At 41.6% G+C, this 14747-nt stretch overlaps 1 protein-coding gene and 1 pseudogene across 2 annotated transcripts in view; one reads left to right on the top strand and one right to left on the bottom strand.

The window, feature by feature from the left end:
- Nucleotides 1–1507: 1507 nt before the first annotated feature.
- LOC116540525 lies at nucleotides 1508–3207 on the bottom strand (annotated as a pseudogene). The gene has a single exon (XR_004264480.1). The product of XR_004264480.1 is annotated as a serine/threonine-protein kinase 24 pseudogene (transcript).
- A 4295-nt stretch (nucleotides 3208–7502) lies between these two features.
- The window catches only part of ADGRG4 (adhesion G protein-coupled receptor G4), a 111468-nt gene continuing 104223 nt past the window's right edge, over nucleotides 7503–14747 (top strand). The window contains exons 1-2 of the mRNA XM_032264020.1: nucleotides 7503–7764; nucleotides 10350–10428. Coding sequence (XP_032119911.1) covers nucleotides 10359–10428 — 70 coding nt within the window. The 5' untranslated portion in view covers nucleotides 7503–7764; nucleotides 10350–10358. The remainder of the gene's footprint in view (nucleotides 7765–10349; nucleotides 10429–14747) is intronic.

The following is a 14747-nucleotide window of genomic DNA, read 5'->3' on the forward strand; positions in this document are numbered from 1 at the left end:
AAGCTTAGAGAAACCCAAATTGAGGGATATTCTATATAATAGCCAGCCTGTGTGCTTCAAAAATGTCAGTGTTATTTAAGTCAAAGAAAGGCTAAGGAACATTTCCAGGTTAAAGGAGACTGGAAAACCGTGACAACTAAAAGCAGGATCTACATTAGATACTGGATCAGAGGGGATCATGCAATAAAGGACATTAATGAGACAGTTGCCTAAATATGAATGTGGGCTGTATATGAAGTAGCATTGCATTAATGTAAATTTCCTTATTTTGATAGTTATGTAAGAAACTACTCTTGTTCTCAGGAAAATGCCTGCTAAAGTATATGGAATGAGGGACAGGATGTCTCCAATTTACACTCAAATGCTTCAAAAATATATGTAAGGAAAGATAAGGCAAATGTGGCAAAATGTTAACAATTCGGAGAATCTGGACAAATGATAGATGAGAGTTCTTTGTACTATTCTTACACCACGTCTGTAAGTTTAATGCTATTTCAAAATACGTTTCTTAAAACCCTGCAGTGGCTCCCCATTCTCCAGAGTAAAACCAAAGGTCTTAAAACAGCCTGCAAGCCCCTGTGTGATTTGGCTTTTTATCACCTCTCTCACCTCTTCGCTCACCGTTTTCCCCTTAGCTTGCTCTGCTTCTGGCACATTGACCTCAATACTGCCCCTAGAAAGGCTCCAAGCAGCCTGCAGTGCTCAGGGTATATCCTCCTGCCCAGAACGCTCTTTCTTCCAGTATCCCCATGGCTTATTCCCTCACTTCCTTCAGGTCTCTGTTCAAACATCACTTTTCAGTGAGGACATCACAGATCCTCTATTTAAAATTGCATTCCCAGCTGGGCGCAGTGGCTCATGTCTGTAATCTCAGCACCTTGGGAGGCTGAGGTGGGAGATCACCTGACGTCAGGAGTTCGAGACCAGCCTGGCCAACATGGTGAAACCCCATCTCTACTAAAAATACAAAAATTAGCCAGGTATAGTGATGCATGCCTGTAATCCCAGTTACTCAGGAGGCTGAGGCAGGAAAATCACTTGAACCCAGGAGGCAGAGGTTTCAGTGAGCCGAGATCACTCCACTGCACTCCAGCTTGGGCTGTGGAGCAAAAATAAAAATAAAATCGCATTCCCCACCCTCCTTCCAAAAATCCTTATATCCCTTTTCCACTTCGCTTCCCTCTATGACTTTTTTCACCTTCTAATATGTTATATGCTTTACCTATTTTTCTTTTGTTTACTGTCTACTTCCATTAGAACATAACTTAAAAGAATTGTTAATTAATTTTAATTTTATGAACCAAAACTAAATAGAAACACAAAACAAAAACCCCAAAACTGTTAGAGCCTTTTCTTTTATTTTTTCTTTCTTTTTGGCCTGTCGAATGCTTACTCCACTGACATTATCTACAGGAGCACTTGGCCAGTTTGTACACAGTGATTCCTTATTCACCCCTAAAGGGTTTCCATGAAAATGATGCTATATACACATCTGTACACCCATCCATCCACCAGAGTGATTCTCCAGCTCCCAGAGGGAGTTATCAACTTAAAGCAGGACACCTGAGTTTTCATGTCTTTAGTTGCCTTATCATCATCCCAAATATACATTTCAGGGTTTGTTTTTGTTTTTAAATATACTTTCCTTGAATATGTGCACTGTGGTTAAAATTAAAAACAAAAGTAATATAATAAAATCATTGCTGAAAACAGCTGACCCTCCCATTCATCTGAGAGACTTCATCTGGCTGCAGCACAGTGAGGACTGTATGTGTCCCTGGACAGGCGCCCACGTTGGGGTGGTCTCCAGTGGCACATCTCTTCAGTGGAGTCAGTGAAGGCTCTCGTTGACTTTAAAAAAGGAGGAGGATGAAGAAGAAAAAGGCAAAACAAAACTCCAAATGCCAAAGGAATTTCAGTGGGATGAATTTCCTCCACCACTTAGTGAATATTTCTGGAGCCGCTGCACTAGCTGGGTCACTATGGTGTCTGTGATGCCGGGGCACACTTCCTCCACCAGGTAGATGGCCCCTCGCAGCTTTTCAATGGATCCCAAGTTCCCTCTGCACGCCTGGATCTTTTCCTTCAACTCTGCAAACAGAGGAGAAATAATTGTAGATAAACACTGAGAGAAAGGCCTCTTTGGGATGTCTTCTATCTTATTTCTGTCTAAGTCCGACTGCTGAAGAGCTCCATTCTCGAGATTCTTGGGATCTTTTTCTTGGATTGTGAAGATCCAGTTCCCAGAATCGCTGCTGCCTAAGGCTTGGCCATCTGTTTCTGCGTCGGAATCCTCAGAGCTCGAGTTTTCGTGGCTCTGCTCGGCCTTCCATCTCTTGTACCTGTCGATGAGCTCGGTCAAGTAGGAAGCTTTCTTTGCATTTCGTAGTATAAACTTGTGCATCAATAACTCCTTAGCAGTGGGTTTAAAGCTCATTTTCTTATTCAAATAGGCCTCCACAAACTCCTTGAGGGGTTTGTGTAATTTCCTCCCAACGCTGGTGGGCTGTTCTTTGGAATGAGGAATAAAACTTTCATGGGGTGCAGCTTGGAATGAGGTGGTTCCCCTTTTGCAAGTTCATTAGCTGTATGCCTAGAGACCAGATGTCTGCCTTCGAGTCGTAGGCCGACTGTTTGATGACCTTGGGTGCCATCCAGAACGGGGTGCCCACGGAGGTGTTCCTTTTGATCTGGATGTCCGTCTGCTGGCTGGCCACACCAAAGTCCACCAGCTTCACCTTGCCGTGCTCAGACAGCAGGACGTTGGCCACTTTAATCTGTGGATTTTCTTCTCCGAATGGAGATAATCAAGTCCTTTCAATATTTCTCTTAATATAGTACTGATCTGGGTTTCATCTAATGGGCCAGGTTCTAATAGATCTCGTGCCAAGCCTCCATCAAGATATTCCATTATTATCTATAATTTTGCATCCTTTAGATAGGATCCATAAGATTTGGTTACATATGGACTGTCACACTGACTCAGCACTGTGATTTCTTGTTGAATGTCCTCTATCTCATCTTCAGCTTCTTCCAGATCAATGATTTTTATGGCAACCACTTTCTGAGTCCAATTGTCAATGCCTTTGAACACCTCGCCTAAGGAGCCCTTCCCAATTTTCTCTACTTTTGTAAAAAGCTCTTCTGGATCTGCCTTTAGGTTCTGCATTCCGGGAGGTGAGACTGCACCGGGGAGTGAGTCTTGGTGCTCAGGAAGGCCAATTCCTGGAACGCGATGGCCTGGCTGTGTGCAGCCCTCGGGCGGCAGGGCCAGCCAGAGCCCGAGGCCATCCCAGCCCCAGCCGACCCGGCTCAGCAGCCGGTGCTGGCTACATCTCCATGCACCGCGTGGGGAAGGGGCTGCGGGGACCACGGGGGCTCGCGTGAACTGCCGCCGCCGCAGCCACTGCAGCTCAGCTGGAGCTGGGTGGACTGGGACCGCCTAGAGCCTTTTCTTTTTTATTTATTTTCTTACATTAAAAACATTATTTATTTTACCTTAGGTGCATATTATATCTGGCATTTCTCCCCATGTTATCCCTCCCCACCTCCCCGCTGTCTCTCCCCTACCCCCTCAACTGCCCCAGTGTGTGATGTTCCTCTCCCTGAGTCCATGTGTTCTCGCTGTTCAACACCCACCTATGAGTGATAACATGCGGTGTTTGATTTTCTGTTCTTGTGTCAGTTTGCTGAGAATGATGGTTTCCAGATTCATCCAAGTCCCTACAAAGAACACGAACTCATCGTTTTTGATGGCTGTGTAGTATTCCATTGTGTATCTGTGCCACATTTTCTTTGTCCAGCCTATCATTGATGGACATTTGGGTTGGTTCCAGGTCTTTGCTATTGTACACAGGGCTGCAATGAACATACTTGCACATGTGTCTTTATAGTAGAATGATTTATAGTTCTTTGGGTATATACCCAGTAATGGGATTGCTGGGTCAAATGGAATTTCTATTTCTAGGTCCTTGAGAAATCGCCACACTGTCTTCCACAATGGTCGAACTAATTTACACTCCCACCAACTGTGTAGAAGTGTTCCTATTTCCTTTTCTAACTCCCCCAGCTGCAACATTAAATGCAAATCTTTGCTTACTGGGCTCCTACCCATTAATTTGACCTGTTCCAACTTTAAAACAGAAACTTTTTGAGGGCAGGTAGAGTTACCTGTTTTGTTCACTGTGGAATCCCCAGCATCTCAGAATGCTGTCTGTACACAGGGGGCACTCAAATGATTGCGGACTAAATGAATACTGTTATGCTTGAAACATAAGTTGCAGAAGAATAGGTAATAATAGCTAATAATAAAGCATTTGTTATGGACCAGGCAGTGTTCTAAGTGTTTTACATATATTATCTCATGGATATTGTACAAATAATAGAGGTGGATACCATCATCATCATTAACTCATCATCATCATCATTTCCATGTTGCAGATGAGGAAGCTGAGGCAGTGAGACATTAGAAAAACCATAGTCTGGCTTCAGAGTCTGTTTTGTTAGCTACTACGATGTACTGCCTCTCTTGTGGTATGACACCTTTTATAGTATGTTTAAAAGCATGAGGCCGGTGCAGTGGCTCACACTTGTTATTTTATTTTATTTATTTATTTTTGTGCGTGTGTTCTTACAGTACTTGAAAATATTTAAGGAAAAGATGAAGCTCTGCAGTTTTTTCTATGTGGGATGATTACCTTTTAATTTTTTTATTATGCTTTAAGTTCTGGCACGTGTATACCTATATAACACACCTGTTCTTCTGGCACTTTGGGAGGCCAAGGTGAGAGGAATGCTTGAGACCAGGAATTTGAGACCATATGGACAATATAGCAAGAGTCTATCTCTACAAAAAATACAAAAATTAGCCAGCTAGTGTATGCCTGTGGTCCCAGCTACTCCGGAGGCTGAGGTGGGAAGCTGCCACTTATTCCAGCATGGGTGACAGGCAGACCAATGCTGGAATAGAAAGAAAAAGAAAGAAAAGAAAAGAAAAGAAAGAAGAAAGAAAGAAAGAGAGAGAGAGAGAGAGAAAGAAAGAGGAAGGAAGGAAGAAAAGAAGGAAGGAAGGAAGAAAGGCAGGCAGGCAGGCAAATCTATGTGATGTTAAAAACATGTAATACCACTATGCAAAATAATACTGCACACTGTTAAGGAATGCCCACATATGTGGTGAAAGTGTGAAGATATGCATGGGAATGACAATGAGCAGGTAGTGAGTTGGGTAGTAGTTTTTAAGTTGGAAATCAAATATAATTAAAATTATCCTTCAAAACCTCTTAAGAAGTTGTCAGCACAGATGACTTTTCCTCCAGCATTGGACCCTTTTGCTGTTTCTATGGCTGAGCCCCAAATTCAATAGTTGGCTTTCTATTTCATGTTGTATGGAAATCACCACCCTACCAATTGGCCTGCTGGGATGCTCACACTAGGAAAGGGGGAGGGAATGAAGACAGCTTGGACCTTCAACAGATTAAGGGTCTTTTCTAATGTTAGGAACAGGGACAGAGTTGCAGCAAGTTGCTCAGTTCAGCCCTCTCTGTGAAAGGACATGTAAATCAGCAGAGCCATATGGCTATCTAGGTCTTTCAGTTTTCAGGCATGGATGGCTCATATCCTGTGATAGCCTTTTCTGCTGCTTATCAATTCCTGTTGTCAACAATGACTTATTTATGTCTGACTCACATCTCCCACTGCAATTTCAGTCAATTTGCTACTTCTCTGTAGATACGGAGAGCAGATGGTCAACATTCTCCTTACAACCTTCCAGGGAATGGAAGATACCCACTGAAGCCCTCCCAGGTGGCAAATGTTTTCCTGACAAAAGAGTTCAAACCTCTTCTATTTTTTTTTTGGTACAAATTTAATTTTCTAGTTAATTCTTTCATTTGTGCTGTGTTGGATTTTTAACAAAATATACAGTGTTTTTCTTTGAAAAAAAAAACATGCGGAAGATTACAATTCTTACAGTACAAAAGCATGTTCAGTGAACACTGAGGTTCCCTTCCCCCCCAAACCCCCCAGTTTCCCTCTCTAGAAGCAACTCTTCTTACCAGGGTTCTTTTCCAGAGAAATTTGATGACATATTCAAGTATATATGAATAATTCTCCTCTAAATTATTGTCTTCATTTCAGCAAACATTAATTAAGCACCTACTATGTATCAGACACTGTGCTAACTCCTCGGGAAGGGCACAGAAAGAACAGAGATATGTTTCTCTGTCCTCAGGAAGCTTACACTCTAGTCGGGGAGAAAAGCATAGTTTATGAAGTATTGATTGAGCGTCTTCTATGTGCCAGGAAGCATGTGAACCACTGAAGAACATGGAGTTCCTGCCCTACCAGACTTAGTGTTGTGAGGGAGACAGATTAATGAGCAGGCATGGTATGAAATATAAACACATGCCAGGGAAGTGTCAAGATGTTTCTCGGTAATGGCTCCACATTATCTTGTAGGCTGTGTGGCCCCACGTGGGTGGGGGACAGGTCACAAAACCTAAGCCTTGTGCCTACTGGAAAGGAGAAGCGGTGGAGTCCTAGACAGGAGCAGTGGTACTGGAACCTGGTGCTGGGCTCTGGGCCAAACACTTTACATAGGTTGTGTTGTTTAATTTCACAGTATTATGAGGTGAGTTCCATGATCAGTGTTTTACAAATGAGGACACTAAGGGCTCCAGAAATGTTAAGGGACTGGTCATAAGTCACACAGGTGGGACTCAAACTCAAGCCTGTCTTTCTGCAAAGTCTAGGTTCTTATTCACTACTCTGATCACAGTTAGTGGGTTTTGTGGTGAATCATGGATGATTCCAATACACCTCCTCCTTCTCTGTTCCCCTGTGGAGAATCCTGGCCTTAAGCTGGGTTGATTCAGCCTCCTATGAGACTGAATTTTCTATTGAAGGTATGAGATGAAGAGGAAAATGCACTGGTCTGGTAGTCAGGACACCTTGGTTCTAGCTCCTGCTTTACCTTTCACAAGCTCTATGACTTTGGACGAGTCATTCTACCCTTGGGATCTCAGGGGCTTCACCTGTGAAGTGTAGAGGCTGACAGGGATCATCGCTGAATCCTCCATGGATTTGGCGATACTTCCGTCACCCCTAGGGGGCTGTAATGACACCTTCTGGGACAAAAACAACATCCCCTTCTTGAGATGAACACAAAGCCACTTCAGTAAATTTATTTACTTTTGAGGTGACTTGAAAAAGAAATATCCAGTGCAGGTAAATAGCTGGCTTCACCTTACTGATGGAGTGGATGTGAACATGTTCATGCCTCTTTGGCCTGTGATTTCTGCTCATAGTTCTGAACACCACCCCTCCTCCTCCCCACTTTCTCAATGAAGTGAAATGAGCCTTAGTCAAGTAAGCAAGTATCCATTTAATATATCCAATTTAATTAAAGCAATAATCAACTAGGAGCTGAAGATAATCCTTAGTGAAAACTGGGAGAGAGCCTTTCAAATTAATGGGTTATCGCAGGGTTGTAATAATCTGAGAACTTTGCCCATGCTGATTTTATGCTCAGGAGAGCAGCTCCATGACGTGCTGTAAGCCGCAAAAAGAGGATCTACCGGGATCAATAAACCCCATAAAGCTAAGAGCAGAGAGGTTGGTTTGATGCAGAAAAGGAGGTGACTGAGGCATGGCCAGCAGAAAATGAGTCTCCTGTTTTGTGCTCCTTTCATTTCACATCAAACATAGGAATTTAGAGACCAGATCTGGTCATTTGAGTGTGGGAAGTTAAAAGAGTCCAGTTTTCAGGTAAGTGTCTCTCTTCCTCCCTCTTTCCTTCCCTCACTCTTTCCTTTCCTTTCTTCTTTCCCTCCTTCCATCTCTCTCTCCCCTTCCTTCCTTTAATTTTTTTCTGAATCACAAAAGTAACAAATACTCATCATAAAATAACCAAATTGCTTGTAATTGTGTCGGGTATAAAACTCAAGTCTTTAATCCTCACCCTTTTTTTTCTCTTTTCCTCTTTCTTTACTTTTCCTTCTTCCTTCCTTTTATGTTTTTTCAAAATTGTGAAAGTAATGTATGCTTATTGTAAAGGCAAATAGTTCAGAATCATAGGAAGTAAAAAGGAAACATTTAATTCCCGTTCTTCCTTCCTCTTTCCTCCCCTTCCTTCCTGTCTTTCTTGCCTTCCTCTCTTTCTCCCTTTCTCCTTTCCTTTAATTTTTAAAATTACGTTACTAATTTATGATCTTCGTAAAAGAATCAAACAGTACAGAATGGTATGAAAAAGTCCTCAGCCCCACCCCCTTTCCTCAACCCACCTTTTCATGCCTTACATGTAGCCTTAACTTATCCCCTTTTTTTTTTTTTTTGGAGACAGAGTCTCACTCTGTCACCCAGGCTGGAGTGCAGTGGCATGAACACAGCTCACTGCAACGATTGCCTCCCAGGTTCAAGTGATTCTTGTACCTCAGCCTCTCGAGTAGCTGTGCCACCATGCCCAGCTAATTTTTGCATTTTTAGTAGAGATAGGTTTCACCATGTTGCCCAGGCTGTTCTCGAACTCCTAGCCTCAAGTGACCTGCCCGCCTCAGCCTCTGAAAGTGCTGTGAATACAGGTGTAAGCCACCATGCCGGCCCTTATTCCTTTTAATGGTTGCATAGTATTCTGTTGTGTAAATGTCCCATGATTTACTTTTTGGGCACTAGGTAAGTTCCTGAAACATACCTTGAAGTTGTTATAAAAGTTTAGAGGAAATGGAAGAAAAATATAAATTGGATTATTTGCTGCTGAAAATTCCATTTTATAGATAGCAATCATATCCATTTCTATAGCACTTTATGCTTTGAAAATTGCCTATGAAATATCATCTCATTTGATCCTCTTTGAGAGCAGCTCTGGGAAATAGGCAGATTATTATCTCCATTTTTACAGATAAGGAAACTGAGGCCCAGAGAAATTAAGGAACAGAAATATGTATGGCCTCACAGCCAGTTACTGATTCTCAGCCTACTTCTCTTATAGCACTATAAATTTAAGCTGCATTTCATTTTGCAAGTCATAAAAGATTTAGACACCCCCTTACTTCTAAGCTCATAGTTTAGAAAATCCATCCAACTCATACAAATTCCCTTATTATTCTAATGAGAATGGCAGTAGAATACTTGGTAAATATGAAGAGCCTGATTAATGGGTGGTGTTCATAGCAAGCCCAAGATTCATTTGACTTCCTAATTGGCTTCTGTTACATTAAATGTAAAGTGGGTCTATTCACTCCAAATCCCACTTGGAGATAGAAAGAAATACAATATGTTGCATTATCCTATAGGAAAGGAAATTTTTTAAATCAGCAGTAAATCATTCAGAAGTATTTTATTTAAAATCAGAAATGCTCATCAGCACCCTACTGCCAAGTTTCTGTAACATGTTTCAGTAGGATTTGCAGTTTTGTTTGGAGAAGAGGGTGTTTTCAGTGCATTTTCCACATAAGAAGCTTTAGTTACAATTAATTAAGGAGAGAAGCTGGGTGAACGTAATGAAATGGTGATTAGATTTCTCTAAACAGATCTGCTTTAAAAATACAAATGATTTGTCACCAAGGTCTTCTAAATACAAATGATATGTCATCAAGGTCTTCTTGGCTAACATTCCTTCAAGAAGTTTGGGATCATTACAACTACAAGTAATTGAACTGAAATTTGTGCATTAGGGTTGAATGTATCATATTTTTGTTTGTTTGTTTTTGAGACAGAATTTTGCGCTTGTTGCCCAGGCTGGAGTATTGTGGTGCAATCTCAACTCACTGCAACCTCCGCCTCCCAGGGCCAAGCAATTCTCCTGCCTCAGCCTCCAGAGTAGCTGGGATTACAGGTGCCCACCACTGCACCAGGGTATTTTTTTTTTTTTTGTATTTTTAGTAGAGATGGGGTTTCGCCATGTTAGCCAGGCTAGTCTTAAAGCCCTGACCTCAGGCAATCACCCTCTCCTTAGCCTCCCAAAGTACTGAGATTACAGGCATGAGCCACTGCTCCTGGCCTCACATTTTGTAATCATGCATTTAACTTCTGTCCTCCCAATAGAGCTAACCGTCCTATGATGGCAGATATCTGTGTCTTGTCTTCTCAGCGCTGTAGTCCCAGTGGGCAACACAGTGTCTGGCACATAGTAGCAATTCAATAAAATTTATTGAGCTAATGTACAGCTAAATCCATCAGTGAGGTTTCAGTCAGGCTGGATAACTCAGGTAAATGCCTATCATGTGGTTGGCTGACATGATTTTAAGCAATAGGAAAAAATGTTAGGTGGAATGCAAAGGAGAAGTGTGGTCACATACACTTAGAAATTGTCTTTTCTGAATCTGAGCTGGGCATATTTTTGACTTTTTAAACAGATTTAGACAATGAAAGAACGCATCATATATCAGAAGCTTTATGGATTGATTCTCATGTCAAGTTTTATCTTTCTCTCAGGTAAGAAAATATATTCTTTTTGTCTCTTTCAATGTCTCATGTATATAGAAGGCTATAGAAATAAACCGTTTGAAAAATACTACCAGTGGAGATTTGCTTGGCTGCCTGTCAATGGCCACCTTTTGGTCAATATGGCTACAGAAGAAGCTGAAGCTTCAATCAATGAATCAATTCATTCAGCATTCTGTACCACTGTTGGAGAACTGGCCTCAAGCAGGCAGTAGTTTGGACTGCTGCCTTTGACATTTCTTAAAGCAACTCTGAAATGCCATTGGTGGCTAATGCACACCTAATGTTTTGGGGCTATTTCCTCTCTTCCATAATGCTTTATTTAAAGCTCTCTGAAGCATTGTGATATCATCTTTCTGTTTCCATTATATGTACATGGCAAGAATCATAGAATAATGGGGAAACTGAGATGTGCAAACAGCTGGTAACAGATTCATAATGACAACGGTCATGTGCTCTGGAAGCACCCGGAGCGTCCCTAGACTCTATGACAGGAGTGAAGAGAATTTGTCTCTATTTTGCAGTGCATAGATAAATAAGATGGTTCATTGAAGTAGCTGATAATTTAGAGACTTCAGGAGAAGGTATTGGTAACTGCAATCTTTTCCATATTAAGTAAATTCTGTTGGTAACATTGCTCATTTAGCACATAAGTATTCACCTAAAAGGTAATGAATGCCAGTGAGTGACAAGGACTGATGAAATTGACCTGGTTTTTAATTTGAAGGGTCCTCAGGTATGAGAGCTAATCTGCAAAAATACCAAATCATCATCACCATTAACAGCAAACACTGGCTTCTTGCTGCATGCAGAGCCTGATGGGAAACCATATTTCTTATAATAGAGATTGAAATGGGACCTATGGGGTACAGTGGCAACTCTGTCACCTGGCTTGGCCTACCTGCTAAAGAAGTTGATTTATCTTCCCTCTGCCTGTTTTCTCAAGGGCAAGAAACTGTATTTTCCTCACTTCTTTATTCAATGCATTCAACACAGGCCTTGACACACAGTTTAGGCACTTGGTTCATATGCGCTGATTCAGTGAATTCATGCAATTTGAAATGATTAAAAACTTTCAACAGCTGTATGGTGTTGGGGTATATGACACAAACGCTATTGGGTTTTTGTGAAGCGCTATGGGGCATGGAATAGAGCAATCTAGAATGGAAGAATATGGGAATAGTCATGGAATAAAAAGTGAAGAGTATGTGGTACTGAAAAGTTTTCATGGGTTTGTGAGGAACATCACTGGTCAGTGAAAAACATTATTATTATTAGTAGTAGTATTAGTATTTTGAGACAGAGTCTCACTCTGTTGCCCAGGCTGGAGTGCAGTGGCATGATCTTGACTCACTGCAACCTCTGCCTCCCAGATTCAAGCAATTCTCCTGCCTGAGCCTCCTGAATAACTGGGATTATAGGTGCCTGCCACCACGCCTGGCTAAGTTTTTAATGGTCAGTGAAAATTATGTTAGATGTGTGCAGGTCTTCAACCTGCAGAGGTCACTTTAAAGCAATCACAAGGTTTTCCAGACTGTCTAAGTCTCAAATTCATGAGTCGAAATAAGTTTTATTTTCAGGTTATCAAACATTTAATTATAATTGTTGTTTGATTGCTGAGAAATTAATAACTTCCTTCTTGGGGAAAAAAAGACCCTGTCATTAGAAACAACAGCATAACTAAGGTTCAGTTCCCTTCAGGGTCCAGATGAATTACCAGCCTCCCAACTGTGATGGTCATTATGGGGGAGAGATTAAGGCCAGATTAAGCAGAGGTTGACTCAGAGATGCTCTCACTGGGAGGAGCCAGAGTGTGGAGGAAAACTGTCTCCATAGAAGAATATCAAGGGTTGAAAAGGAGAAACCAAATCTGTAGTAAAGTCTATGGGGTGAGAGCAGAACCAGAAAGAAGAGATGAAGACTGAGGTCAAGAGCTGAATAGTTGTAGAACAGAGCAGGAGGTGAAAAATAAGGCATACATGAGAGAAGAGGTCCTAGGACTTAGGCTGTAAGTGGGACTTGGTTTCCTAGTGCTCTGTCTTAGTCTGCTCAGGCTGCCATAACAAAATACCACAGATTGGATGGTTTAAACAACGGACATTTATTTCTCATGGTTCTAGACGCTGAGAGTTCAAGATCAAGGTGCCAGATGAGTCAATTCCTGGTGAGGGCCCTCTTCCTGGCTTGCAGACAGCTGCCTTCTCTCTGTGTCCGCATAAGGCTGAGAGAGAGAGCTCTGTTTTCTTCCTCTTCTATAAGGGGAAGAAATCCCATCATAAGAGCTCCACCTTCCTGCCCTCATGTAAACCTAATTACCTTTCAAAGGCCACACCTCCCAATACTAACTAACACATTAGAGGCTGGGGCTTCAGCATAGGATTTTAAGGGAGTGGGAAACAAACATTCAGTCCATAACATGATTTTCCTCTTACTGATGCTGGCTATTGGCTGTGTAATGGGTATGGGTAGGTTTGGGTTGAAGACATAGGGCTGGAGTAGTTGTCCCAAGGTCTTGCTCATAACATGTGCACACACACACACACACACACACACACACGCTGCAAATGGTGTATGACAGGCTTTGCTGTCTAAAAGAGTGTAATGTGTTCTGGAGCATTCTTGAGGTGGGAGGCTGGGGTTTTGTGACATTCTTGAGGTGTGAGGCTGGCTTTTTGAGGTAACTAGCTTCTACAGTCAGTACCTTTTGCTCCTATATTGGATAGTCAATTAGTCAATCTGGACTGGAATCAACTTTCTTGAGAAGTTCTCACATATTCAGAGACAACCTGACTAGGAATCCCTTTGACACAGGAGAACCCCAGAAAAGCCATGTTAGAAAGAGCCGTGTTAGAAAATCAGTCCTTATGCTATAGAGACAAACTAGGTCAGGGCAGTCAGGACACAGTAGGAGTGTAGAGGTAAAGAAGCTCTTCTACTAAAAGATATTTGCATAGCCATGGTTCAGGAAAAGCCCTATCTTTTATTTCTTTGAAAATTTTTATTTTTAAAATTTTACATAGAGACAGGATCTCGCTATGTTGCCTGGGCTGGTCTTGAACTCCTAGGCTCAAGTGATCCTCCCACCTCAGCCTCCCAAAGTGCTGGGATTATAGGCATGTGCAATCCTGCCTGGTCTATCTTTTCTTGAGAAACTAATTCCATGAGAAAGGAGAAGTGGAGGATAAACTTGAGTAGAAACTCTAAATTTCTGCATAAATTCAAGAGTTGAGCTGTCAAATATGATAATTACTTGCAACATGTGGCCAAGTTTTAATTAATTAAGATTAAATTAAATTAAAAATTCAGTTCTCAATAACGCAAGTGATGTTTTAAGTGCTCAATAGCTGCAGGTGGCTGGTTGCTACCATATTCGGCAGTGCAAGATACAGAACATTTCCATTATCACAGAAAGTTTTATTAGATAGCACTTTTAGAAGTTTGTAGAGACTGGCCCTTTGAGAAAAGACATTTGTTTTAAACCGCTTTATGGGGCTGGGTGTGGTGGCTCATGCCTGTAATCCCAGCACTTTGGGAGGTTGAGGCAGGTGGATCACTTGAGATCAGGAGTTTAAGACAGACTGGGCAGCGTGGCAAAACCCTGCCTCTACTAAAAATGCAAAAATGAGCCAGGCATGGTGGCATGCACCTGTAATCCCAGCTACTCAAGAGGCTGTGACATGAGAATCACTTGAACCCAGGAGGTGGAGGTTGCAGTGAGTCAAGATCTCATCATTGCACTCCAGCCTGGGCAATGGGAGTGAAACCCTTCTAAAAAAATAAAATAACAGCTTTATTGAAATATAATTTACAGACCATACAATGCACCCATTTAAAGTATACAATTCAATGATTTTCGGTATATTTACAGAGTTGCACAACCATCACTACTACCTAATTCCAGAACATTTTCATAAACCCCAAAAGAAATCCAATACTCTCCATTCCTCCCCAAGTACTCCAGGCCTTGGCAATCAGTGATCTGTTTTCTGGCTCTATGAATTTGCCTGTTCTGGATAGTTCAAATAAATGGAATCATACAATATGCAGCCTTTTGTGACTGGCTTCTTCCACTTTACACAATGTTTCCAAGGTTCATCCATGTGCAGCATGCATGAGCAGTTCATTTATTTTTATTGCTGAACAATATTCAATGGTATGGATATGCGTCATATTTTTTTCATTCACCATTTGATGGGCATTTGATTTGTTTTCTACGTTTCGGCTATATGAATAATGCTGTATGAACATTTGTGTACAAGTTTTTGTGTGGACATTCACTTTCATTTCTTTTGTGAATATACCTACGAGTG

The sequence above is a fragment of the Sapajus apella genome, unplaced genomic scaffold (genome assembly GCF_009761245.1).
Source record: "Sapajus apella isolate SASKATOON/1434 unplaced genomic scaffold, GSC_monkey_1.0 scaffold141, whole genome shotgun sequence".
NCBI lineage: Eukaryota > Metazoa > Chordata > Mammalia > Primates > Cebidae > Sapajus > Sapajus apella.